This window comes from Plecotus auritus (assembly GCF_963455305.1).
Source record: "Plecotus auritus genome assembly, chromosome: 4".
NCBI classification, from domain to species: Eukaryota; Metazoa; Chordata; class Mammalia; order Chiroptera; family Vespertilionidae; genus Plecotus; species Plecotus auritus.
In genome coordinates, this window is record NC_137775.1 from 150110182 (window position 1) to 150136404 (window position 26223).

Sequence of the window (26223 nt, forward strand, 5' to 3'; positions counted from 1 at the left end):
ACACCACAAAAAAGAAATGGGAGAAAAACACATTACTGCAAAACTACAAAATTCTGTAACTGAGGCAATGTCCTGCTAGTAACTCTTTAACAGAGTGCATTCCAGTGGAAAAAAAAAACATGGCATTACATAGAAGATGCACTATTATTTCATGCATCATTAAAAAAGTAAAAATGCTACTAACTATAACAGTATCAATAGATTCTTCCTGATTTTAGGATTGTCAGAATAAAAAACAAAAAAACAACCCATTTTTATTCATACATAAATTTCTATTAACTAAAGATTATCTCAGTAAAATTATGGGCAATCTTATTGGTATGCACAACTTACCGAGGCTGACAACGTTCACATAGATATGTGTCAGGAATATGCTGCCTATCAATCCCCATGCAGTCAATATGTTGCCAAACACTTAAAAAAAAAAAAAAAAAAGCAAAAAGCAGAACATATAAAGTATTTTTTAAATCATCCTTAAATTAAGATTTGATATTCCATTTATCACTTAAGTGCCTACTTTGCATTTAATACTGTAAAAGTACTAAAAAGTGCTGTGAGGAATTCATAGAAATATGTCCTCAGGGAGATAAAACTTTGAGATGTAAAAACAAGAGGACAAATACATTATATATAAATTTATAAAGCAAATAAAATTTTAAACTGCAAAAGATATACATTATAAATATTATTAGCAATCACAAAGTAGAAAGGTCCACACTACTTGGAGTTAATGGGAAAAGCACCCTGGAAAACAATGAACTTGAATAGAACGTTGTTTGGGTCTTTAGGAAGAAAAGATTAGTTCCTATAGCAATATTTTCTTCAAGTAGGCAGATATGAGGAGCACTAGTCAGAATGTGGTTAATATCTATGAAGAGGAATATTCATTTTGAAAGAGAAGACTAAACATGGATTAATAATGTATAGTCAGATTATATAGGACTTGGAATGTCAGGATATGTGTAAATTTTTTCTAATGGCAACAGATAACAACTAGAGGTGCTATGGTGGTATAAACTGTTAATTCAAAGAAGAAACTGAAAGCAAAAAATACAAAACACACAAATAAGAGGCTTTTCCAAAATTCCAGACCTGAGTTAAAGGAGGAGAGAACTAGAATGATGGCAGAGAAGATGAAGTTTAAGAATCCAGAAAACATTCCATGAGGACAGAGATTAAACTGACTCTGTTCTCTATTTTTAATGGAATACATGGACCAGCTTGAGGCAAACTTTTCAATTTGTGACTTTAATTGGTCTAAAGTTGACATATTTGCCTATTTCTAAAAACAGTCATATCTTTATATAATAACTAGAGGCCCAGTGCATGAAAATTCGTGCACTCGTGTGTGGCCTGAGATCAGGGCCTATTGGGACTTTCCTTCCCCGGGCTGCAGGCAGCTGGCCCCACCCCCGCCACTGCTTGCTATCTGTGCAGCACTACCCGCTCCTCCCCTGCTACCAGTGGCCTCCTTCTGCAGGTGACAGGCTGGGGTGCAATGGCTGGCTGGCCTGGGCCTCCCTCTTTCTTTGCTGGGGGGCGGGGCCAGCCCTGTGAAGGGCCGTCTGCCTACCTGATCGCCCCTAACCACTCGACTACCTACCTGATCACCCCTAACTGCTGGTCTGCCTACCTGATCACCCCTAATTACTCGGCCTGCCTGCCTGATTGCCCCTAACAGCTTGCTTGAGGGTGGGGCCAGCCTGGCGAGGGGCCATCTGCCTACTACCTGATCACCCCTAACCGCTGGCCTGCCTACCTGATCACCCCTAACCGCTGGTCTGCCTACCTAATCACCCCTAACCGCTGGTCTGCCTACATGATCACCCCTAATCACTCTGCCTGCCTGCCTGATTGCCCCTATCCGATTGCTTGGGGGCGGGGCCAGCACTGACTTCCTGTTGGTCAGCCTCCGGTCGTTATGACCCAGGGTTTTTATATATTAGGATTAGCTACTTCTAATATATAAAGGTATGAAATTAACAACTATCATACTGTTGTTCTTCACTTAACCGAAAATCTTGGGACAAGAACTAGTATAAGGTGGAAGGCAATGAAATATATGTCTATGTATATCAAAGATGTGGGGGCGGGGGAAGTAAAAAAAAAACCACACAAAAAACAACAACAAAGGCATGCCTGGCCTGTGTGTCTCAGTGGTTGAATATCGAGTTATGAAACATGAGGTCATAGTTTGATTCCTGGTCAGGGCACATGCCCAGGTTGCAGACTCAATCCCCAGTGGGGGGCATGCAGGAGGCAGCCTATCAATGATTCTCATCATTGATGTTTATATCCCTCTTTCCCTCTCCCTCTCTGAAATAATATATATATATATATATATATATATATATATATATATATATATATATATATATTTTTTTTTTTTTAAAGGCAGAGCACCCTAAAAGGAGGGTTTGAATAACAAGTTAAATTTGGGGGATAACCAATGATGTCATGCAGAAAACAGAACTAGAAAATAAATAAATGATCAGAGCTCTAGATGTCAAATTTGAAAGAGATGAGAATGAGCAGTGAGTATATGGAAATACACAAAAGCAATAAAAAACAAGAATAAAAAAGAAATGTAGTACACTATAAGTTAAGCAGTAAAAAAATAGAATGATAAAAAAAAGATTCATAACAAAGACAGCAGTTGCAGAGAAGCAAATACCTTGAGAAATACAAAAACTGTAAACTGTTCCTTCAAGATTTTGTAGATAGGTATAAATCCTAAGGACTATTTCATTATTTTCTAATAAAGGGATTATTCTATATTCTATATAGATCAATGTAATTAAATCAAAAGAAAAACACTGTTTAGATTATGCATTAAAATAAAAACATTGCAAATGGTATGTAATTTATCACAGACAAAATCAGCTAAAAGAAAGCTATTTTATATTATTGGTTAAAATATGAATTGAAAGATATTCTAGTAAGTAGCTAATAAAAATAATGAGGATAACAAGTTATCATTAAGGTTACTTTTTAATTCTTTAAATTTGCCTCATGAATAAATTTACTGGAGTGATTGCTCATGGTACTGATATGTGTCACAGGTAATAAGAATTTATCTTTAAATTTGAAAATGTTATTAATATGTTTTTATGAGTATTAACTCAAGTATTAAAATTACAATTTTCCATAAAAATATCAAATTTCACATTCCACTTAAGACTACCTTTTTTCCCCTTTTGGCAAAGGTAAATCAACTTTTTGAAATATAACCCTAACTGCATGTTTATATAACAATAACATCCAAACCTTAATCACTTAATCTAATAAATGGTAACAATATTACAAAATAATGCAAAGTAATTTACATTTGGCTCTAGGATGCATATTTATACTCACACTGGACTATTTCAAATCAAATAACAAAGCTATGACATAAGCACCAGACCCAGGGAATTCTGTAAAACTATCAATCTTTCTAACCCACTACAGTGCACTGCTTGAATACTTTGATTCCCACACTATGCAGGGGATGGACTCAGTAACTTTCAGGCTGAAATCCTACTGTTCCCTCTCCATCCTCCCCAACTCCCTCCCACCAGGAAAAAAAAAAAGAAAGAAAGAAAGAAAGGAAGGAAAAAGAAAACAAAGCCCCACTTTCTGTCCCAATCACACCTTCTCTAGGGGAAGAGGCCTTTCTTGGTGGTTGAACCAGGGTTGGGGGAGGGGAGACTGTGGTTCTGGTTCAAGGAGACTCCAGAGTGCTGCAAGGTTCAAGTCAAAAGGAGGTGAGAGAGTCAGGTCAAACAAACATCAATCAAAATGTATAATTTCCCCCAAATTGGAAAAATCACAGTTGACTATACAGCACAAATAATTCCAAAAGAAATATACAGGACTCAATTCTCTCATTTCTATCTTGTCTACTACTTTATGTTTTTATATTACTATTAAAAGAGTGACAAGAAAGATGTGATCCTATATGAATAATGATCAAAACTGATTGCCTAATACTCAATTAATAATGAGGAGTTCTAATCAACTTTAAGATAGATTTTTCCCATAGGGGCTTTTTTATAGGAGCAAAACAGACTGCACTGATAATAGCAGAGGTCTCACTTTAAAATGCATTCATAATTCCCTCAAAAGTGACTTTATCTTTTCCAACATTAACAATCAAAGGTAGCAACAGTCAACAAAAATAAACTAATGGTGTGAAATATTTTACCTGCATTTGTCACAACAGATCATGTATCCATCATCATGTGTAAAACCGCATATGCACCTGGTTACATCAGTACCATAACTTCCATCCTCAGATGTGCTGATTGTAGTAGCACTGGAAGTTTCATCAAAATTAGGAGTGGTAAATATGCCTACTTCATTTTTGCTAATAAGAACTGACGGAGGAGGTGAGGCCGGAGGTGTTGGAGGAGGACGAGCACCATAATTATGGTCCTGGATTATTGAACACAAATACAGCACAATATAATTTCAATAATAATATGAACTAATAAGCAAGTTAAAATTCAATCCTTAATTTGAATATTCAAGAGATATGAAAATGGCCCATTTCTTTCTCAATATCTCTAAAACAATGACTTGGTGAAGCTAAATATTAAACCACAGTAGTGAGTGAAAATGTCAATCTACAACCTTGATCACCTTCACAATGATTTCCCTCAAACTCTACCCCCTCATCCCCCATATCAGAAGATATCTTCACAGTCCTATTGGTTACATAGCTTCTTCGCCTTCAAGATAAAATCAGGTGCAAGATGTGAGAACAGAAGTAAAAAGAACTCAGGAATATAGAGGCTAAAGAATAACAAAACAACTACAAAAGACATATTATCCCTATAAAGTATTAATAGGAGATTTTTCTAAAATTGGGTATTTTTTATTCTGTCCAAACAGTAAAAATCTTTCATAATTGTACCTCAATAATATCTCAAATGTGTCCAGTTCTGCAACTGTTCTGATCTAAACTCTGCCCCTTATAGCTATGTAACACTGAATAAGTTAAGTCAGATAAGCTTTCATTTTCTTAGCTATGAAACAGAGATGAAAATTACTCCTTATCTCATGAGGTTGTTTTTGAAGATTAAATTAGATATATGTAAAAATACCACAGAGTCTGGCACATAAGTGCTCAATAAACAGTAAATATGTAATTTACTATATAAATTACTATATAATTTAGAATTAACAGTAGATAGTACAATTTTACCTAGTCTTTTTTTTTCTATTTTTATTTTATTTTTTCCATCACCATTTATCCCTTCTATGCCCCTTCCACCTCCACCCCCACAATCACCACACTGTTGTCCATGTCCATGAGTTCTCTCTTTTTCTTCTCAATCTTTTCACCACTCCCAACAGCTTTTCCCCACTCCACCCCACCAAGACTATCTGTCTGGTCTCTCTGAGTCTGTCTCTAGTTTGCTTGGTGGTTCAGTTTATTCATTAAATTACCATATGAGTGAAATCCTATGGTACTTGTCTTTCTCTGACTGGCTTATTTCACTTACATAATGTTCTCCATTATGCTAACAGTAGATAGTACAATTCTACCTATAGTCTTTTTATAAAGAAGGAATGTGCCCTAGCTGGTTTGGCTCAGTGGATAGAGCGTCGGCCCTTGGACTGAAGGGTCCCAGGTTCAATTCCAGGCAAGGGCACGTACCTCGGTTGCAGGCTTAATCCCCAACCCTGGTCTGGGTGAGTCCGGGAGGCAATCAATTGATGTGTCTCTCTCACATTGATGTTTCTCTCTCTCTCTCTCTCTCTCTCTCTCTCTCTGTCTCTCCCCCTCCCTTCTACTCTCTCTAAAAAATCAATGAAAAAATATCATCAGATTAACAAAACAAAAAGAAAGAAAAAGAATGTATTTTAACACAAAGCTATTAATAGCATAAAATACAAAATAATAATAGTAATAATACTTCTAAAGAATTCCTCTTATAGAATTTTAACTCCTTGAATAAATATAGTTAGATCAATGAACTATTAAGCTATTAATTATGTACCTAACTGTTTAGGTAGTATAAAACAAGTATGCTTTTCAAGTATTCAGTTTTAAGTACAATGCCACACACATCTACTTTTAAGCTCTAGATATAATAGCCTTCAAAACACACACACACACACACACACACACACACACACACACACACACACACACACCCTTCTAAAGAAATGCTTGACACTTACCGCATAGGGCAAACCAATGTAACTGTGTGAATGATGCGAGCTGCTGGTATATAACTGGTGGGGATAACTGTTGGATTTCTCAACTACCACAGGGCTAGCTTCTACGGATTCTGGTCTGGAGGGGAAAAAGTTGTATCAAAGAGAATTCCATTCATTTTTTTTCCTTTTAAGCAATTTAAAATTATAAGCACTTAGTTTATTGGCTATACAAATAAAATGTCTTGTTGTAACTGAGTCATTATTTACTTTGCCATTGCCAATAAAATGTCTTTTTGTAGTAGATAGACACCCTGTGGATAAGATATATCCTATCTAGATTCCATATCATAATAAAACTTTCGTTTAATTAAAATAAATGTCCTGTCTGCTGCTGTGGCTCAGTGGTTGGGCATCGACCTATGAACCAGGAGGTCACAGTTTGATTCCTAGTTAGGGAACATGCCAGAGTTGCGGATGTCCAGTGGGGGGTGCGGGGAGGGGGAGGCAGCTGGTCAATGATTCTCTCTCATCATTGATGTTTCTGTCTCTCTCCCCCTCTCCCTTACTCTCTGAAATAAATAAAAACATATATTTTTAAAAAATTACATAGAAAGAAGAAGTAGAGTTTTAGCAATTCCTGATCTACATTACTATGATTAATGCAACATGTAGGAATTATGGCCAGAGTACAAAGATTAACTTTTTTTTTTTTAAGCAGCAGAACATGCGAAGGTTTATTTACAAGGAAAGGAAATACACTCTGATGTAATGTGATGGGCAGCTTGGCGAGCTGAAGTGGAGCCATGTAACTCTTATTTGGGAGTTCAGAGGGTGACACCCCTGCCTGCCACCCTGGGCAGGTGCACAGCCCCCTCCTCAGGTCCCACACACACCTCCTCACACTGCCAGGCTGCCCGGGGTGCTAGAGGGCTGGTCAGACCACACCCTGGGGGTCCTGTCCCCACTCCGGCCTGTTTGCTGGTTTGGGTTTGTCACGTCTCCCATGTACCCTCCAGGTACAGCGGCCTCTCCTAGGTCCTGTCTGTCTAGCTGACACCCTAACAATCCTAATGTTAATCCTGAAAAGAAATCCTATAAATCTAGGGAGTGGTGATGTTGGCAAGGTCAACGCAGTGGAGGAATTTCCAGATTAACTCTTAGGGATTTAGATTAAACTCTGAATATATTTCTAATGAGTACTGTGAAAAATTTTATATTTTGAAGTTAGAAATAAAAAATAAAGCTTTTAGTACAAGCATGTAAACAAATCACAAATACTTTGCATAACCTCATGATTCAAATTAAAGCTGCAGCACTGATAAGCTGGCAATGTAAAAAGGCAGAAATACTTTATCAAGATCCTCATTTCTTTTTTTTAAAATACATTTTATTGATTTTTTACAGAGAGGAAGGGAGAGGAATAGAGAGTTAGAAACATCGATGAGAGAGAAACACCGATCAGCTGCCTCCTGCACACCCCCTACTGGGGATGTGCCTGCAACCAAGATACATGCCCTTGACGGGAATTGAACCTGGGACCCTTCAGTCCGCAGGCCAATGCTCTATCCACTGAGCCAAACCGGTTAGGGCAAGATCCTCATTTCTTGATCATGGTATCTTCCCTGCCAGGTAAGTATAAGATCCTCATTTCTAATGACACTTCTTACTAAAAGTAATTTTTAAAAGGTTAACAAATTGAGCATCAAACTATGAACCAGGAGGTCACGGTTCGATTCTAGCCAGGGCACATGCTTGCGTTGTGGGCTCCATCCCCAGTGGGGTACGTGCAGGAAGCAGCCGATCAATGATTCTCTCTCATCATTGATGTTTCTATTTCTCTCTCTCCCCCTCCCCCTCTGAAATCAATAAAAATATATTTTAAAAAACACAGTAAGAATTGTTGGACAACAGATATACATAGAAGAGTTCTTAAAAAGTCCCATGATGATAGATATCCTCAAAGCTCTGCATTGCCAGAACACAATAAATCTAATGTTGTGACCAATACCAAAAGTCCTTTGATCCAGTAACACTGTCTTCGGAAATTTATCCCAAGAAAGTAATCCCACTATTAAAGACTCGCAGAATTGAGATGTTCATTGAAATACTATTCATAAAACTATATATAAGAGCAGAAATCATTCAAATGTCCAATCAATAGAAAACAATTAAATCTGAGCAAACCTACCATGTTTACATGTGTATAACAGGTCAACAGAAACTCATACTAATAAAAATCACTCTATTAAAGCCAAAGAAGTTTCCCTCAAAACCTCCTGAAATATTATCACAAACCTTTAATAAATTTTTAATGACAGGACTAGAGATAATATGCAATAATAATTTTTGTCAATAGTTGCTATAGTGCTCTATTTAGCCAATTTATGTATATTCACAAAAATATTGACTTAGCATACTGGTATAACATTTATCATCAAGTAAGAATCTGCAACCCCTAAGAGATAATGGATTTAGGCAAGAGATAACTATGGAAGCTAAAATCTTGAAAGGTTTGAAAGCTGATAAATAGATAAGGTTGACAACAGCCTGTTGATCACTTATCACTACCAAGTTAGACAACCAAGTTTATTATGTGCCTCTTCTAATGCTATGCAATAGAAATTACAAAGTCCCACAAAGAAAATATCATGCTAAAAAGAAAAATGAGGGAAAGAGTGGGGGGCGAAATTTGAGGCTAATCACATCTCTAGTTCTAAATGCCAGGTAGAATATTACATGATATCAAATTCAGAATGTTGAAACTTCTATAGGCCAAATGACCAGTTTCTTCAACAGGCTATATATATTGTAAGGGAAAACAAATTTAAAAGGTTGTCACAGATGAAAAGAGATTCAAGAGACATTTCAATCAAATACAATGTGTGGATCTTGTTTGGACCCCAATTTGAACGCAACAATTACAAAAAGACATTTTTGAGACAAGTGAGGGAAAACTGAAGATGAACTGGTATTTAAGGGTATTTTATATTAAGGAAATATTCTTTTTTTTTTTAACTTTTTTTAAAAAATATATTTTATTGCTATTTTACAGAGAGGAAGGGAGAGGGATAGAGAGCTAGAAACATCGATGAGAGAGAAACATCCATCAGCTGCCTCCTGCACACCTCCCACTGGGGATGTGCCCGCAACCAATGTACATGCCCTTGACCGGAATCGAACCCGGGACCCTTCAGTCCACAGGCCGACGCTCTATCCACTGAGCAAAACCGGTTTTGGCAGGAAATATTCTTAATTGTTATAATATTGAGATAATAGTATTGTGGTTTTTTTAAAAAAGTCCCTATCTGTTAGTGATGTACATTGAAGAATATATAGGTAAAAAGATGTGAGGACTTGCTTTAAAATACTTTAAATAAAACTGTAGGATAGCCCTAACCGGTTTGGTTCAGTGGATAGAACATTGGCCTGCGGACTGAAGGGTCCCAGGTTCGATTCCAGTCAAGGGCATGTACCTGGTTGTGGTACAGCTGATTGATGTTTCTCTCTCATCGATGTTTTTAACTCTATCTCTCTCCCTTCCTCTCTGTAAAAAGTCAATAAAATATATTTAAAAAAAAACACATGGTAAAACAGACACATTTATCTTTAAAAAAGAAACAAAACAAAACAAAAAAACCCTGTAGGATAGAGGAAACAAGGTTGTCAAAACTCTGAATGATGCTAAAGCTGAGTAATGGCCACTTGGGATAGATAATTATACTATTCTCCCTAATGCTGTATGTAGTTTTGTATTTCTGTACTAAAAAATGTTTTTAAGTTCCCCAAGTTATTTTTAAATCTTACATTTAATATATTTTACACAATGGGTACCTGGAGGAATGGTATACTATCTCTTTTCCTCCCAACTCAGGAAGATGTCTTCAGCATTTCTATTTCTAAACATCTATTTGTGGAATCTCTCCTAACCCTTTAATTTCAACACGTTTCTCAAGGCTTACTTCAAAGTGCTCTTTAAGGAGCACTTTACTGATTGCTTCAACTCATCATCTATAATAGTGGTCGGCAAACTCATTAGTCAACAGAGCCAAATATCAACAGTACAATGATTGAAATTTCTTTTGAGAGCCAAATTTTTTAAACTTAAACTTCTTCTAACGCCACTTCTTCAAAATAGACTTGCCCAGGCCGTAGTATTTTGTGGAAGAGCCACATGCAAGGGGCCAAAGAGCCTCATGTGGCTCGCGAGCCGCAGTTTGCCAACCACTGATCTATAATAATCTATAATAATAAAGGCATAATATGCTAATTAGACTGGACATCCTTCCAGATGTCCTTCCGGATGACCTTCCGGACAAAGCTGGGGCTGTGAGGGAAGCCCAGGTCCCGAGTGCCTGTCGGCAGCTGGAAGGAAGCCCAGGTCCTGGGTGCCAGAGGGAAGCCGGTGCTGGCAGCCAGGGGAAGAAGGCCTACTCTTGCAAGAATTTTGTGCATTGGGCCTCTAGTAATTTTATAAAGCCTACTAGAGGCCCGGTGGACGAAATTCGTGCCCGGCGGGGGGACGGGGGCACAGGGTGGTCCCTCAGCCCAGCCTGCACCCTCTCGAATCTGGGACCCCTCGAGGGATGTTCGACTGCCCGTTTACAGGGATTGGGCCATGGGGGTGTGGCCAGCCTGGGTGAGGGGCTGAGGGCTGTTTGCAGGCTGGCCACACCCCCTTCAGGGTGGGTGTCCCCACTAGGGTGCCTGGTCAGCCTGGGTGAGGGCTGATGGCTGTTTGCAGGCTGGCCAAGCCCCCCAGCGGGGACCCTCACCCCATGGGAGTGTGGCCAGCCTGGGTGAGGAGCTGAGGGCTCTTTTCAGGCTGGCCATGCCCCCTGGCAATCCAGCTCCCAGCCCCTTTTTTAAAATTTTTTTTTATTTTCAGTGCCTCCTTGAGCAGAGGCCAGGGCTGGCTGGAAGCAAGTATCTGGGATTTATTTATCTTCTATAACTGAAACTTTGTAGCCTTGAGCGGAGGCCAGGGCGGGCGGGAAGCTTGGCTTCCTCCATCACCGAGAGCAACCCAAGCCTCCTGCTCGCTCCAGCTCCATGGCAGCTGCCATCTTACTTGGGTTAATTTGCATACTTGCTCCTGATTGGCTGGTGGGTGTAACGCAGTGATGGTTAATTTGCATGTTTCTCTTTTATTAGTGTAGATGGGTTCCTATAGCACTTATTTACTGTATTGTTGTTTTTTAAAAATATTTTACTGCTTTTTTACAGAGAAGAAGGGAGAGGGATAGAGAGTTAGAAACATCGATGAGAGAGAAACATTGATCAGCTGCCTCCTGCACACCCCCTACTGGGGATGTGCCTGCAACCAGGGTACATGCCCTTGACTGGAATCGAACCTGGGACCTTACAGTCCACAGGCCAACGCTCTGTCCACTAAGCCAAACCGGTTAGGGCCTGTATTGTTAATGTAGTACTTTTTATGTAATATTTTTGTATGCTGCCCACCACCTTCTCACATGCATTTATTTTCTCTCCCAAACTCCATCAAAATTAACACGTTTTCTTCAGTAGAAAGAATACAGATTGGGACTTACATGTCTAAGGCTGGCCATTCAATGGATATTTCTGAATTTGAATTCTTATTTGTAAAGTGGAAATAAATATACCCGTACTTCACCTTCTTTCCAGCAATATAAATGAAGCTCAAATGATACAAAGAATGTGAAAAAGAATTTTCTCAACTATTATGCATTATACAGATGTGTAACACTACTTATTTGTTCAGAAATACCCAAATGTAACTCTGACTATTCAGTCTGAAGTTGCTTTTAAATTATTTTAAAAACTTAACTCTACAATAATTCAAACTTCTAATAAAGTGGTTCTAAGTGGTCCTGGCCCAGTAGCTCAGTTAGAGCATTGTCCCGATACATCAAGGATTCGGGTTCAATCCCCAGTCAGGGCACATACTAGACTCGACCAATGAATGAATGTATGAATAAGGAAAACAACAAATCTCTCACTCTCCATTCCTCTCTCTCTCTCAACAAGTGGTTCCAAATATGAGTCTAGCCAGACATATTCTAAATAAATAAATTTGTAAGATGTCAAAACATTGTTAATATTTAAATCATTTAATTAAGCTATAAATATGTAATGTACTAAACTCCTTATAAAGTTTATTTAATTTTTTTAAATATATTTTTAATGATTTCAGAGAGAAAGGGAGAGGGAGAGAGAGATAGAAACATCAATGATGAGAGAGAATCATCGATCGGCTGCCTCCTGCACGTACCCTACTGAGGATTGAGCCCGCAACCTGGGCATGTGCCCTTGACTGAAATAGAAATGGGGACCCTTCAGTCCGCAGGCTAACGCTCCGTCCACTGAGCCAAACCAGCCAGGGCAAGTTTGTTTGTTTACGCCCAGAGCTCCCAAAATTATGTTGAAATAGGTGCCTTGAAATAAAATGGTTCCTTGTAATTCTTTTGTAAAGCAGATTTTTAAAATATATTTTCTTAAAGTTGAGTACATACATACATCTGAATTTTTCACATATTAGAACAATAAACTTTACATCAAGAAATATAATCTGGCCCTAACCAGTTTGGCTCAGTAGATGAAGCGTTGGGCCGTGGACTGAAAGGTCCCGAGTTCGATTCCAGTCAAGGGCATGTACCTTGGTTGCAGGCTCCATCCCCAGTAGGGGGCGTGCAAGAGGCAGCTGATTGATGTTTCTCTCTCATCAATGTTTCTAACTCTCTATCCCTCTCCCTTCCTTTCTGTAAAAAGTCAATAAAAATAAAAGTAAAAATAATAATAAAAGAAATATAATCTGTAATCAGAAACCTGTAATGTTGATATAATAATGTTTTTAAATTCTAGGTTGGTGATTCAGGACATTAAATTAATCAGGAAAATAAAATAAGTTTTATTGTTACACTGTACATTTATGTATCATTAACCTAACAGGAATACAGAGCAATATGCATACATCACTTTTCTATACATTACTTTCCTAAAACTTTTATTGACATTATAAACTCCAGGAGACAAGGATCTATTACTGCAGAAAAGGTTATTTACTATAAGCAACATAGAATATAGATAGAAAATGGTGTAACATAATGGGATTAATGTACTAGTTTTAGTTCCAATTTCTGCTAAAACCATTCATAATTTCAATACAAAAGCTAATAAGCAAGGAATCACTGTCATTGGCAGCAGAAAAATTATAAATGTTTAAATTGTTTTTAAATTAACAACTTTAAAGTTTCTGGTTTCAAAGATTTTTAAAAGGGCTATATAAAGATATATTTAGCCTTACACATGTCAATGAAAAATCCATACAATTTTATGGAATACTTAATACTATATATATGTATGTAATGTTTACATATATTAACAAGATCTGACACAATGCATTAGATTCATTGTTCACACAGTCTAAATATCCAACATGTTGAACCAAAAAGTAGTATGTGAGCTCCTTGGAGAGAAGTGACTATTTTACTCAAAAACTCTGTAAAGGGCCCAGCTGGTGTGGCTCAGTGATTGAGTGTTGACCCATGCACTAAGAATCAAACCTGGTCAGGGCACATATCTGGGTTCGGGCTCAATCTCCAGTGAGGTCTGTGCAGAAGGCAACCAATCCATGTTTCTCTTTCATCAATGTTCCTATCTAACTCTCTTCCTTCCTATTTCTCTAAAAATAAATACATATTTTTAAAAAAATCTTTGTAAAGGAACACAAAGTTCATCCCTACACTTTGTTTCCATCTATAAATCCCATTCACATAATTTGTCTCAGTTTTTTTGGTGGATTTAACTTACAGTCAAAGGAGTACACAAACTGTAACACAATAAAGTTCTATGATAATGTTCACTACATGTTTAAGGTACCTTCTTAGATGCTGGAGAGAATAAAAAAAATATATAAAACATATTCATATCCCTCAAAGAGATTCTGATCTTGGAAGGAGCAGTAAGTTAGCAAAAAGAGACAGGTATACAAAAACCACCAACAGGATAATGCCATGAAAAAGGTATAGGTAAATGATTAACAAAACCCTTTCCTCTTGCCCTGGCCAGGTGGCTCAATTGATTGGAGCATCGTTCTGTGCACCAAAAGGCTTTGGGTTCGATCCCCAGTTGGGGCAGGTATGGGAGGCAACCATTCAATGTTTTTCTTTCACGTTGATGTTTCTCTCTCCTTTTCTTTCTAACAATTAATCAAAACATATACTCAAGTGAAAACTTAAAAAACAAAAAACCTTTCCTCTTCAGCATGAGACTTTTTTTAAAATATATTTTTTATTGATTTCAGAGAGGAAGAGGGAGAGAGAGCGAGAAACATCAATGATGAGAAATAATCATTGATCGGCGGCCTGCTGCATGCCCCCTACTAGGGATTGAGACTGCAACCTGGGCATGTGCCCTTGACCAGAATCAAACCTGGGACCCTTCAGTCTACAGGCCGATTTTTTATCCACTGAACCAAACAGGCTAGGGCAGTGGTCAGCAAACTGCGGCTCATGAGCCGCGGTTTGCCGCTCTGTTGACTAATGAGTTTGCCGACCACTGGGCTAGGGTGAGATTTTGATAATTAGTTAACTTTCTACCTCTGTTCACTAAAAAAACCTGATAATGTAATTTGCTGTATTGCTAGGTACATTAATAAAAATAGCCCTTGATTGATAAGTTAATTTTAACTGGACTGGAAAAACTATAAATACTTGATGTAGATACCACAGAACAAAACTTCCCCAAGATGCAGTAATTCCTAACTGTCATGTCCCTTGAAGGAACCTAGAAGTCTATGCTTGTGGCAAGAAATACTGGCTACTGAGGGACATGAGACTTCAAAATCAGGAGACTCTCACACTAGTCCAATGTGGATCTTGTTCTCCTTGTACCTAAGTCACCTTAGAAGCCAAAGAAAATGGTTCCTGGATGGCGGACTGTATTCCTACATGGTCTCACATAGAGAGCAACATCTGATATTAATCTCTGACAAGTTGTGGCTCTTGTCCTACATACCATATAGACTAGTGCCAGTTTTGTAAGTCTGAAATGTTTAGTTGAATCTAGAAAGACCTCCTTGAAGGAGTTGAAAAAGGTCAGATTTTAGGATCTAGATTCTAGGGGGTTCAAGAGAAGGATACACCTACTTGAGTAACAGGAAAGGATAAGAAATAACATTATGAGGTTTTGTTAAAGGTGAGAATGCTTCTGAAAGATATATAGGACTTTGAATATTTGAATTTTATACCAAGAGTATCTTCTACTGAAAAAAAAATTAATTAAAAAACAAGTAATGATGGAGAAAGACAATATCCATGCATATGCAAAAAGACAGAAAAAATGGCACGGGGAGTCTTCAAGAACCATAAAAAGTCAGTTAGACTTCAGGGTAGTGTTTATTTCGCTGTTTTTTAAAAAATTAAGTAATATACAAACCCCTATGATAGAGAAAAGGAGATTTTTCTTTGTAGACTTGGAAACATTATGTTAAAGTAGGACGTTAGGTGTTCTGTGTACCAAAACCATTGAATACAAATTCAAGAACCTGCACAAATTTCATGGCAGTATTCCATAGGAAGTGGCAGTTATCCAGGATGACTCTGAACATAAATGTTTTCTAGCTCAAAATTAAAATAGCAAAAATTTTTAACTTCCTATTACTCAGAGCCCTTTGGGGACTACATCACAGACCTCAGTTTGACTTGCACTGATTAAACCAACATAATAAAGAGCCTAATGTTTGCCAGGGACTATGAGATATAAAGATAAGACACTGTCTCTGTCTTCAAGAAACTCACAATTATACAATTTTCATTCATTCCATAAACATTTGAGAACACATTAAGTAGAAGACACTAACATGCTGGAAATTAAAAAATAAAGACGTGAAAGAAGTGGCTCTTCTCAAGAAAATGATGTTTGGGGGAAAAAACAAGTATATCAATGATTATAGTAGTGCCATCCGAGGTAGGCACAGGGACTCTTCATAATAGTAGTCATATTTTTAGAGAGAGAGGAAGGGAGAGGGAGAGAACAGAAACATCAATGAAAGAGAAACTATCAATCAAATGACTCCTGTACACACCTACTGAGGATTGATCAAGCCCACAACATGGGCATGTGCCCTCACCAGGAATCGAACCCCAACCTCTTGGTGCATGGGACCACATCCAACCAACTGAGCCATACCAGCTGGATAATAGTCTCCCAGACTTCTTCCCCTTTCTCCATTTACAAACAAGTTACCTTTGCTCAGTTCTTTGCTCTACTGAAAAGCTTAGTACTCTGTATAGTTTCAAAGTGATCCTTATGAGTGTATGGTGGCCAGGGTACAAACTGGTTAACTTTGTATCTAAGAAGGGATTATTAAAATGTGCAACTTGCTATTACAACTAATAATTTTGTAATTTTATCCTTAAGTTCCTTCCACTTGATCTTAGACAAAAGGCCAAGAACAATCCTTAAGTTCCTTTCATTATCAAGTATAGGACCAACCCACCTTGATGATTTATCTACATTAATTTTTATTATGTATAGAACAGTGCCCATTAACCACTTTTAAATGCATCTGACACTGAGTTGCTTTCAATGACCATGTGGAAATGAAAAACTAAACTATTTTATTACTAAAAGAAGACTTAACTCTTGCTAATCTCTGAATCTATTAATTACACTACCAACAAGAAGCTCCCAATAATTCTTTGGCAGCCTTCCTTCTTATAATGTTTGGTAAAGTTTAAAAAACTTTACCAAACTAGTGTCATTTCCCAAATATGCTTCAAGTTATCTTTTCATCCACTGAATTTCTAGTTATTAAATGATAGGCCAAACTTCTTTGAATCTACTTTTCCCCTTAATAGACTATTCTGAATTCTGAAAGACATTTTATTTGATTGTTTTCTTTATAACAGAATCTTTTATTTGGCTCTTTAGCCACACAAAGCTTGAATCAGCTTCAAGTGCCTATTTTTCACATTACCATACCATAGAGCTTCCAAAAAGGATCTTTACATAGACTCTAGAGTTGAGAAAACCATATTTTAAACTCTTACTTTTAACTATATGATCTGGGAAATTTCATTTCAGATCAAGAGTGTGATTTAAAATATCCTAGTCAAAATATAATCACTTAAAAAAATACTACCACTTGTTAAATTTTTTTAAGAGAAAGTTGATTTTTAAAAAAAATATTTTTTAAATTTATTATAGAGAAAGGAAGGGAAAGGGATAAAGAGATAGAAACCATCGATGAGATGGATCGGCTGCTTCCTGCATGCCCCCTACTGGGGATCGAGCCTGAAACCCAGGCATGTGTCCTGACCGGGAATCGAACCCTGTGACCTCTTGGTTCATGGTTCGATGCTCAGTCCACTGAGTCATACCAGCTGGGCATTAAACTTCTTATATTGAAGAACTTTATATCCCTCCTATTTCTACATTTTCCTAATGTAGTCTATCATGGTCAGTACATAGTCAGTTACTCAGATAACGTATGTAATAAACTTCAATTCCTCTCTAGTTGCTTTTTTTTTCTTGTTAATCCTCACCCGAAAGTATTTTTTCCATTGATTTTTAGACAGAGTGGGAGAAAAGAAGGGAGGGGGAATAAAAGAAGGGGAGGGGGGTGGGAGAAAGAGAGAGGAGCATCGATACGAGAGAGAGACAGATTGGTTGTCTTCCTCATGCGCCCCGACCAGGGCCAAGGATCAAACCTGCAACTCAGGAATGTGCCTTTGACTGGGAATCAAACTTGCAACCCTTCAGTGCATGAGCCTACCACTGTACAACACTGGTCAGGGCTCTAGTTCCTCTTTTAATTCTGCTACTTTTCTACTGCCTTTTAGTATTTCCCAGCTTCCTGAAATAGGTACTAACTAGAACTGCTACTTTACTAGTAAAGAACTACAGCATTCAACTCACTGAAATCCCACCAATTGTGTAAGATTTTTTTTTTACGTACAAGGGATATTTTGTTCAATAGCCCTTTACAACTTTCTGCAATGAAGCTATAAAATATAGGGTGGGGCAAAAAAGAGCTTTACAGTTGCTCATATGAAAAATAATACAGTAATCCTACCTAATAAAAGAGTAATATGCAAATAGACTGTCACTCCAACACACAAGATGGCTGCCCCCATATGGACACAAGATGGCCGCCACAAGATGGCCAGCAGGGGAGGGCAGTTGGGAGGGACCAGGCCTGCAAGGGAGGGCAGTTGGGGGCGATCAAGCCTGCAAGGAAGGGCAGTTAGGGGTGACCAGGCTGTCAGAGGAGGGAAGTTGGGTGTGACGGGGCCTGCAGGGAAGAGCAGTTGGGGGGGGGACCAGGCCTGCAGGGGAGGGCAGTTAGGGGTGACCAGGCCTGCAGGGGAGGGCAGTTAGGGGCAATCAGGCTAGCAGGGGAGCAGTTAGGCATCAATCAGGCTGGCAGGGGAGTGGTTAGGTGGTGATCAGGCTGGCAGGCAGAAGCAGTTAGGGGCAATCAGGAAGGCAGGCAGGTGAGCAGTTGGGAGCCAGCAGTCCTGGATTGTGAGAGGGGTCCCAGATTGGAGAGGGAGCAGGCTGGGCTGAGGGACACACCCCGCGAATTTCGTGCACCAGGCCTCTAGTAAATAAATAATAATACAATCCAAGAATAAACTGTCTCACATACTCACAATTGTAAACCTCCTTTTGCCCCACACTGTATATCTAGCTTTAATTTTGTCTCTCCTAAACAGATATAAATTAGCTAAGATATGAGCATTCAACAATCACTCCTGTATAATAAACCAAGGGACACTCAAGCAATATAATTTATGACTCAACAGTTGCTATATGCCAGGCTGAAGATATAGTAACCTATTATAAAACAGATAAGGTGTTTGTATTCATGAAGCTTGTATTTGAGCACAATGATAAAAAAAATAATAATAAAATAAAACAAGATAATTGCAGAGAGGTTATTCAGATACTATTTTAGACAGTGTAAAGATAAAAGGCTTCACTGGAAAGTTAATATTTGAGCTTAGCTAAGATTGTGCTAAGAAAAGAATACTCCAGGCAGAAGAAACTGCAAATACAAAGGCCCTGAGGCATGTACAAATTGAGAATGTTCAAAGAACAAGGAAAATCCTATCTAATAAAAGAGTGATGTGCAAATTAACCACCACTCCGCTACACCCACAAGACACGCCCACAAGCCAATCAGGAGTATGCAAATTAACCCAACCAAGATGGCTGTAGCCACGGAGTGAGCAGGAGGCTTGGGTTTCCCCAGCAATGGAGGAAGCCAAGCTTTCCGCACACCCTGGCAGGCTTAGGCCTCCACTCAAGGCTACAAAGTTTCAATTATAGAAGATAAATAAATCCCAACAAAAATGGCTGCAGCCGCAGAGCAAGCAGGAAGGAGGCTTGGCTCCGCTCAAGTCTACAAAGTTTCAATTATAGAAGATAAATAAATCCCAGATACCAGGGCCTCCACTGGGGTCACCGGGGGGCATAGCCGGCCTGCAAACCACCACAGGCCCCTCACCCAGGCCACCCCATGCCCCAAGGGAACTCCCACCCTGATCCGGGACACCCTTCAGGGCAAACCAGATGGCTCCCACCTGTGCACCAGGCCTCTATCCTATCTAATAAAAGAGTAATATGCAAATTGACCATCACTCCAACACACAAGATGGCTGCCCCCATGTGTCAAAGATGGCTGCCCCCATGTGGACACAAGATGGCCAGCAGGGGAGGGCAGTTGGGAAGGACCAGGCCTGCAAGGGAGGGCAGTTGTGGGCGATCAGGCCAACAGGGGAGGGCAGTTGGGAGGGACCGGGCCTGCAAGGCAGGGCAGTTGGGGGCGATCAAGCCTGCAGGGGAGGGCAGTTAGGGGTGACCAGGCTGGCAGAGGAGGGAAGTTGGGGGCGACCGGGCCTGCAGGGAAGGGCTGTTGGGGGGGACCCAGGCCTACAGGAGAGAGCAGTTGGGGGCACCAGGCCTGCAGGGGAGGGCAGTTAGGGGTGACAAGGCCTGCAGGGTAGGGCAGGTAGGGGTGACCAGGCCTACAGGGGAGGGCAGTTAGGGGCAAACAGGCTGGCAGGGGAGCAGTTAGGCATCAATCAGGCTGGCAGGCAGAAGCAGTTAGGGGCAATCAGGAAGTCAGGCAGGTGAGCGATTGGGAGCCAGCAGTCCTGGATTGGGAGCCAGCAGTCCTGGATAGGATCGGGCCTAAATGGGCAGTCGGACATCCCTTGAGGGGTCCCAGATTGGAGAGGGTGCAGGCTGGGCTGAGGGACACCGCCCCCCCCCCCCCCGCCCCATGCATGAATTTCGTGCACCGGGCCTCTAGTATTATCAATATGGGGAAATAGGTTAAGAGAAGAATATTGAGTAGAGATTAGAGAAGTGGGGCCTTTGGGACCAAAAGAAGTTAGGATTTTAACTGTTATTTTAAGTGAAACAAAAAAAATCCCTGGAAGGTTTTCAAGTGAGAGAACTATGTGATTTGGTTTATGCTTCAGAAGAATCACAATAACTTCTACATAGAGAATGAATTGTAGGGGGCACAAAAGAAACTACTGCAGTGTCCAGACAAGAGACGGCAAAGACTTGGACTAGAAATAGAAAGAACTGTACTAATTCTAAGTGTGTTTTGGAGGGAAATATAGGATTGACCAATGAATTAGACGTGGAGGGTGAGGGAAAAGGAGCAATGAAGGGAAGGCAGGTGTGGGTGAGTGGGAAGAGATTAACCAAAGAACTTGTTTGCCTATGGCATAACCCATGAAGGTGCACCCTTCTCCCTCCTCCATTACTGCTGCCTCCTCCTTCTGCAGCTCCTTGTGCTTCTTCAGTGTGGACCTTGTACCTCTTCTGTAAAGCAGCAGCTGAGGAGACTCCTGAGCTGGCCATGGGGAAGGAATCAAGACTGAGAACAAAGATCATATTAATTTTAAGGTGGTGGGGCAGAATGGTTCTGTGGTACAGTTTAAGACTGAGAGGTATACACCACTTAGTAAACTAATGAAAGTGTATTGTGAACCACAGGGTTTGTCAATGAGGCATATCAGATTCTGATTTTGACGGGCAGCCAACCAATGAAACAGACACACTGAATAGCTGGAAATGGAGGATGAAGATATAACTGATGTGTTCCAGCAGCAGATAGGAGGTGTCTACTAAAAAGAGGACCTGCTACTTTACTCAGAACTCTGTTCCTCCAGACCAAGACATTCTCAATTAGAAAACTGCAATTTGATTCCACCACATTCTGACTACTACAGTATAGTGTTCTCAATTCTTTCATTTTTCCCTTTCTCTTGTCTTTATTGTACATAAAGTAACTGATGCAGGTGCACAAACACTTGCATTTTTGAAAACTAAATGGCCAATGGTATATTTTGATCTATATCTAATGGAGATGAATGGGGAAAAATACTTGTTCTGTAAATGAGTATTTAGTGGCATGCTCATTCAGCTCTTATCTTTATATTCCAGGAAGATATTTTGCTCTTACTGGTTAACAACATAAAAAGAACAACATAAAAATCCTTGCATACCTGTGTGATTGGAGAATTTTAATGTTTTTCTCTTTTTTTTAATCTTTATTTTTGAAAGTATTACATATGGTCCCCTTGTTCCCCCATTGACCCTTTCTAGTCCACCCCCACCCTGCTCCACAGACATTCACCACACACACTATTGTTTGAGTCCATGGATTATGCATATTTGCAAACAAGTTCTTTGGTTAATCTCTTACCACCCACCCACCCACACCTGCCTTCCCTCTGAGATTTGAGTCTGTAAAACCAAGGTCAATCTTATAACTTTTTTGTATACAGCTGTTATATGTAGGCCAATTTATCTTTCAGTAGGGATTAAATTACTCTAAAAGAAATGAATCCTAGATAGTTTTCCCTTCAAGTCAAGCTTCTTATTGTTTAAATAAACTTCTTATTTAATAAAAAAGAATGACACCTTAGGGTTTTGGCTTATGCAACTGGATAGAGATGGAGTTATTTAAAGAAAAAGATGAGCCTGGAGGAAAAAAACAACAAAACAAAACCAGATATGGGGGGAAATCAAGCAAAAAAATAAGAGTGTGCCCAGTTAAGTGTACTACCCAGAAAGCCAACAGTTAAATCTTTCTATTAGGAGAAAGTGGTTATTTACATCAAATTCTGAGAAATCTATATAAATTATAAAAGACTACCAATTACTATGACAACATGGGTAGTTATAGGGGTGTTGTGCAGCCTGATGTTGAGTGCAAACAACTCTTTCAGGGAGCTTGCTGATAAGAGGAACAGAGAAATGAAAGAATAAATAAAAGGGACAGGAGTTTTGTTTTAACATATTTATGTGATGGGAATGATCTAATATAGAGAGAAACTGAAGATACTTCATTAGGCAAGAGTGAAGTATCAAGATCTTGAAAAGGTGAGAGGGGATGAGATCCAGAGGGCAAGTTTAAGAACAGGATTCCAATAAGAAAAGTGTTGTTTTCCATTTTACAAGAGGAAAAACAATCTGAATATGAATACAAGATTTTAGATATGGAGTTGTGTCACCAGCACCTAAAAACAGTAGCTGGTATATAATAAGCCCTCAATAAATATTTCTAATAAGAAATTCTTATCAAGTTGTTGTTACAATTTTAGCTATTTTTAAAATTTGTTTTGTTGTTGTTGTTAATCCTCACCTGAGGATATTTTCCCATTGATTTTTAGAGAAAGTGGGAGGAGAGAGAAACATCCATGTGATCCATTAGTTGCCTCCTGCACTGGGATCAAGCCTGCAATCAAGGTATGTGCTCTTGACCAGAATCAAACCCAGGACCCATCACCTCGAGGCCTGATGCTTTATCCACTGAGCTAAACCGGCTAAGGATGTTGCTATAATTTTAAAGCAAGTCATACCACTGAACTAGTAGTACTTGCTTTATTATGCCAATTAAATCAGAGAAAAATGGTATTCTTTATTAGAAACTGCACCCCCTCAAGATTCACTCTCTCTAAACAAGAGGTCAGCAAACTAGGATCCCCGAGCCAAACCCAGCCTGTTGCCCAAGTTTGTAAATAAAGTTTTAATGCAATGGTTCTCAACCTTCCTAATGCCCTCAACCTTCCTAATGCCGCGACCCTTTAATACGGTTCCTCATGTTGTGGTGACCCCCAACCGTACAATTATTTTCGTTGCTACTTCATAACTGTAATTTTGCTACTGTTATGAATCGTAATGTAAATATCTTTGTTTTCCGATGGTCTTAGGCTCTACAGCAGCGGTTCTCAACCTGTGGGTCAAGGCTCACTGGTTGAGAACTACTAGCAGGGTCGCCTAAGACCATCAGAAAACACAGATATTTACATTACGATTCATTAACAGTAGCAAAATTACAGTTATGAAGTAGCAACGAAAATAAGTTTATGGTTGGGCGTCACCACAACATGAGGAACCGTATTAAAGGATCGCGGCATTAGGAAGGTTGAGAACCACTGTTTTAATGGAACACAGTCACGCCCATTCATTTGTACATACTGTCTGGCTTTCCACTACAACAGAGCTGAGTAGCTACAACAGAAACCATATTGTTCCAAGTCTTACATATTTACTCTGGAAACAGTAGTGATGGCTGCACAACACTGATAGTACTTGACACTGAATCGTATACTTAAAAATAGTTAAACTGGTAAGTTTTATGTTATGTATATTTTACTACAATTAAAAGAAAAAGAAAACCACTAAAGCCAAATGTAGGAAGAGTCAATAGTATCAAATCCTGCTAAGAAAACAAGCTATAATATATGGTGCTATAATAGTAAAGAAAACGCTAAAGCCTAGATCTCTTAAGTTGGTCTAGCACTTTCCCCACCAAATTGTCCCCACCATTTCTGTAAAATTGATTAGAGTGCTATTTATGCCTGTGGATTAGCGACTTGAGGTAAATAGCTTTACCTCATTTTTTTTTTTTTAAATCTTTAATTGACTTTTTACAGAGAGGAAGGGAGAGGGAGAGAGAGCTAGAAACATCGATGAGAGAGAGAAACACCAATCAGCTGCCTCCTGCACATCCCCTACTGGGGATGTGCCCGCAACCAAGGTACATGCCCTTGACCGGAATCGAACCCGGGACCCTTGAGTCCGCAGGCAGACGCTCTCTCCACTGAGCCAAACCGGCCAGGGCTACCTCATTTTTGTATTACAAAATGGTAGTATGTGTTGCTTTATTAGAAAGTTACACAAAGCCTTTGAGTTCTGGTAATCCTGAATATATACCATTTAATCTTCATTACTTCACAAACTTAACAAATATGGAGAGGATTTCTGGTCATTAAAATTTTTATGCAATATTTCCATTCTTAAAAATGAAAATAAGCTATTTTCAAATGTGTTTTAGTTCTAAATTATTGTCAAGAACTTAGAAGACAAAACAACTACCATTCTGTTTACAGTAATTAACATAATGTTGCCATTTTTTCTGGACCACTTTACAAATTTTAAATCTTATTTGTTTATATCAAAACTGGAGGCCCAGTGCATGAAATTTGTGCACTCGGGGAGTCCCTCAGCCCAGCCTGCGCCCTCCCGCAGTCCAGGAGCCCTCGGGGGATGTCCGACTGAAGGCTTAGGCCCGCTCCCAGAACTCAAAGGCTTTGTGTAACTTTCCTATGGGGAGCAGGCCTAAGCCATCAGTCGGACATCCTTAGCACTGCTGCAGAGGCGGGAGAAGCTCCCGCCACTGCCGCTGTGCTCGCCAGCAGTGAGCCCAGCTCATGGCTTCTGGCTGAGCGGCACTTCCCCTGTGGGAGCACACTGACCACCAAGGGGCAGCTCCTATGTTCAGCGTCTGCCCCCTGGTGGTCAGTGCACATCATAGCAACTGGTCATGCCGCCATTCGGTTGATTTGCATATTAGCCTTTTATTATATAGGAGGATATCCATTTTCTTTAAAAAGCCATCAGAAATTATCATCCAAGCCACATTATACATTCTTAGTGCAGATATTTAAGTTAGGTGAACTGAATTTAAGATTTAACAAAAAGAGAAGTGCTAATCATTAAATTAAGAGTGGCATTTAGAGAAAAATAAATTTATAGAATAATTAAATAAGCTCTGATACCTCAGAAATTGGACTTTTATAATTCCTTCTTCCTCATCAAAAACTTAATTTCTTCCCTGTAATAAACCTTTAAAATATAGTTGAATTTTAATAAGAAGTTTATACCAGTATTTTAGGTAAAACCTCTAATTTTACTTTTAATATTAAAACATTCAATAACACACACTTGGGTATCAGTAATGGCACATGGATAAACTGGCTCCCTAAATGTTATAATAATTGGTGTAAAAGATCTCCATAAGTTCTCCACATGCTCCTTCAGATTTGTGATCAAAACTTTCCATTTCTTTCATCCTTGTTATGATCTATTATTTTTCAAAGACATAATAAAATTAGATTCATTACACTAGTATACAAGAAAAATTTTTAAATGGAGAACAGGTTTTGTGTAACAATTGTCCTCATTTTATCACACGTGGTATTTTGCTTCATTTTACTCATCTTTAACAAAACCTGGCTCTTTTGACCTATGTGGCAGCATGGATCTAGAGCTAAGCAACCCTGGGTTCAAACCTAACTCCAGTTTTTATTAATTATGTAGTCTTAGGTAAATTTGTTAATCTCCTTGAGCTGCATTTCTTTTGTAAAATGGGAATCATGCCTGCCTGAATTTTTGCTGGGATGGTTAAGAGATATTATACAATATGTCATAGAGAGTTGTATGGGTATAGTGAACTCTGTATTCAGTATCACAAGTGAAAAAATTGTTTATGATTAAGTATGAAACAAATGAGAAATTCAGCATCATTCTAAGAATAGTTCTAAACAATGCTAGGATAGTACTTTAAAATAGGCTTCTGAATATTAAAACAAAACCATATTTAAGTGAAAATACTTCTGAATTAAGATAAGCAAATCAACACTTGAAGAGTAGCAGAAAGTATTAGTTTCTTGATAGTGGATTAAATGTAAAGAAACCATAAGCAAAAATGTTGAGCACTAGTGAAGAATCTATAATAATAAAAGTATAATATGCAAATCAACCGAACGGCTGAACAGCAGA

At 38.9% G+C, this 26223-nt stretch overlaps 1 protein-coding gene across 6 annotated transcripts in view; it reads right to left on the bottom strand.

Annotated features, from left to right (window-relative positions):
• The window catches only part of KMT2E (lysine methyltransferase 2E (inactive)), a 102018-nt gene that overhangs the window by 40416 nt on the left and 35379 nt on the right, over positions 1 to 26223 (bottom strand). For all 6 annotated transcript variants that reach the window (XM_080665911.1, XM_080665908.1, XM_080665910.1 and 3 more), the window contains 3 exons: positions 6172 to 6286; positions 4187 to 4416; positions 334 to 414 (listed from right to left, as the gene is read on the bottom strand). In XM_080665911.1, the coding sequence (XP_080522037.1) occupies positions 334 to 414; positions 4187 to 4416; positions 6172 to 6286 (426 nt within the window). The remainder of the gene's footprint in view (positions 1 to 333; positions 415 to 4186; positions 4417 to 6171; positions 6287 to 26223) is intronic.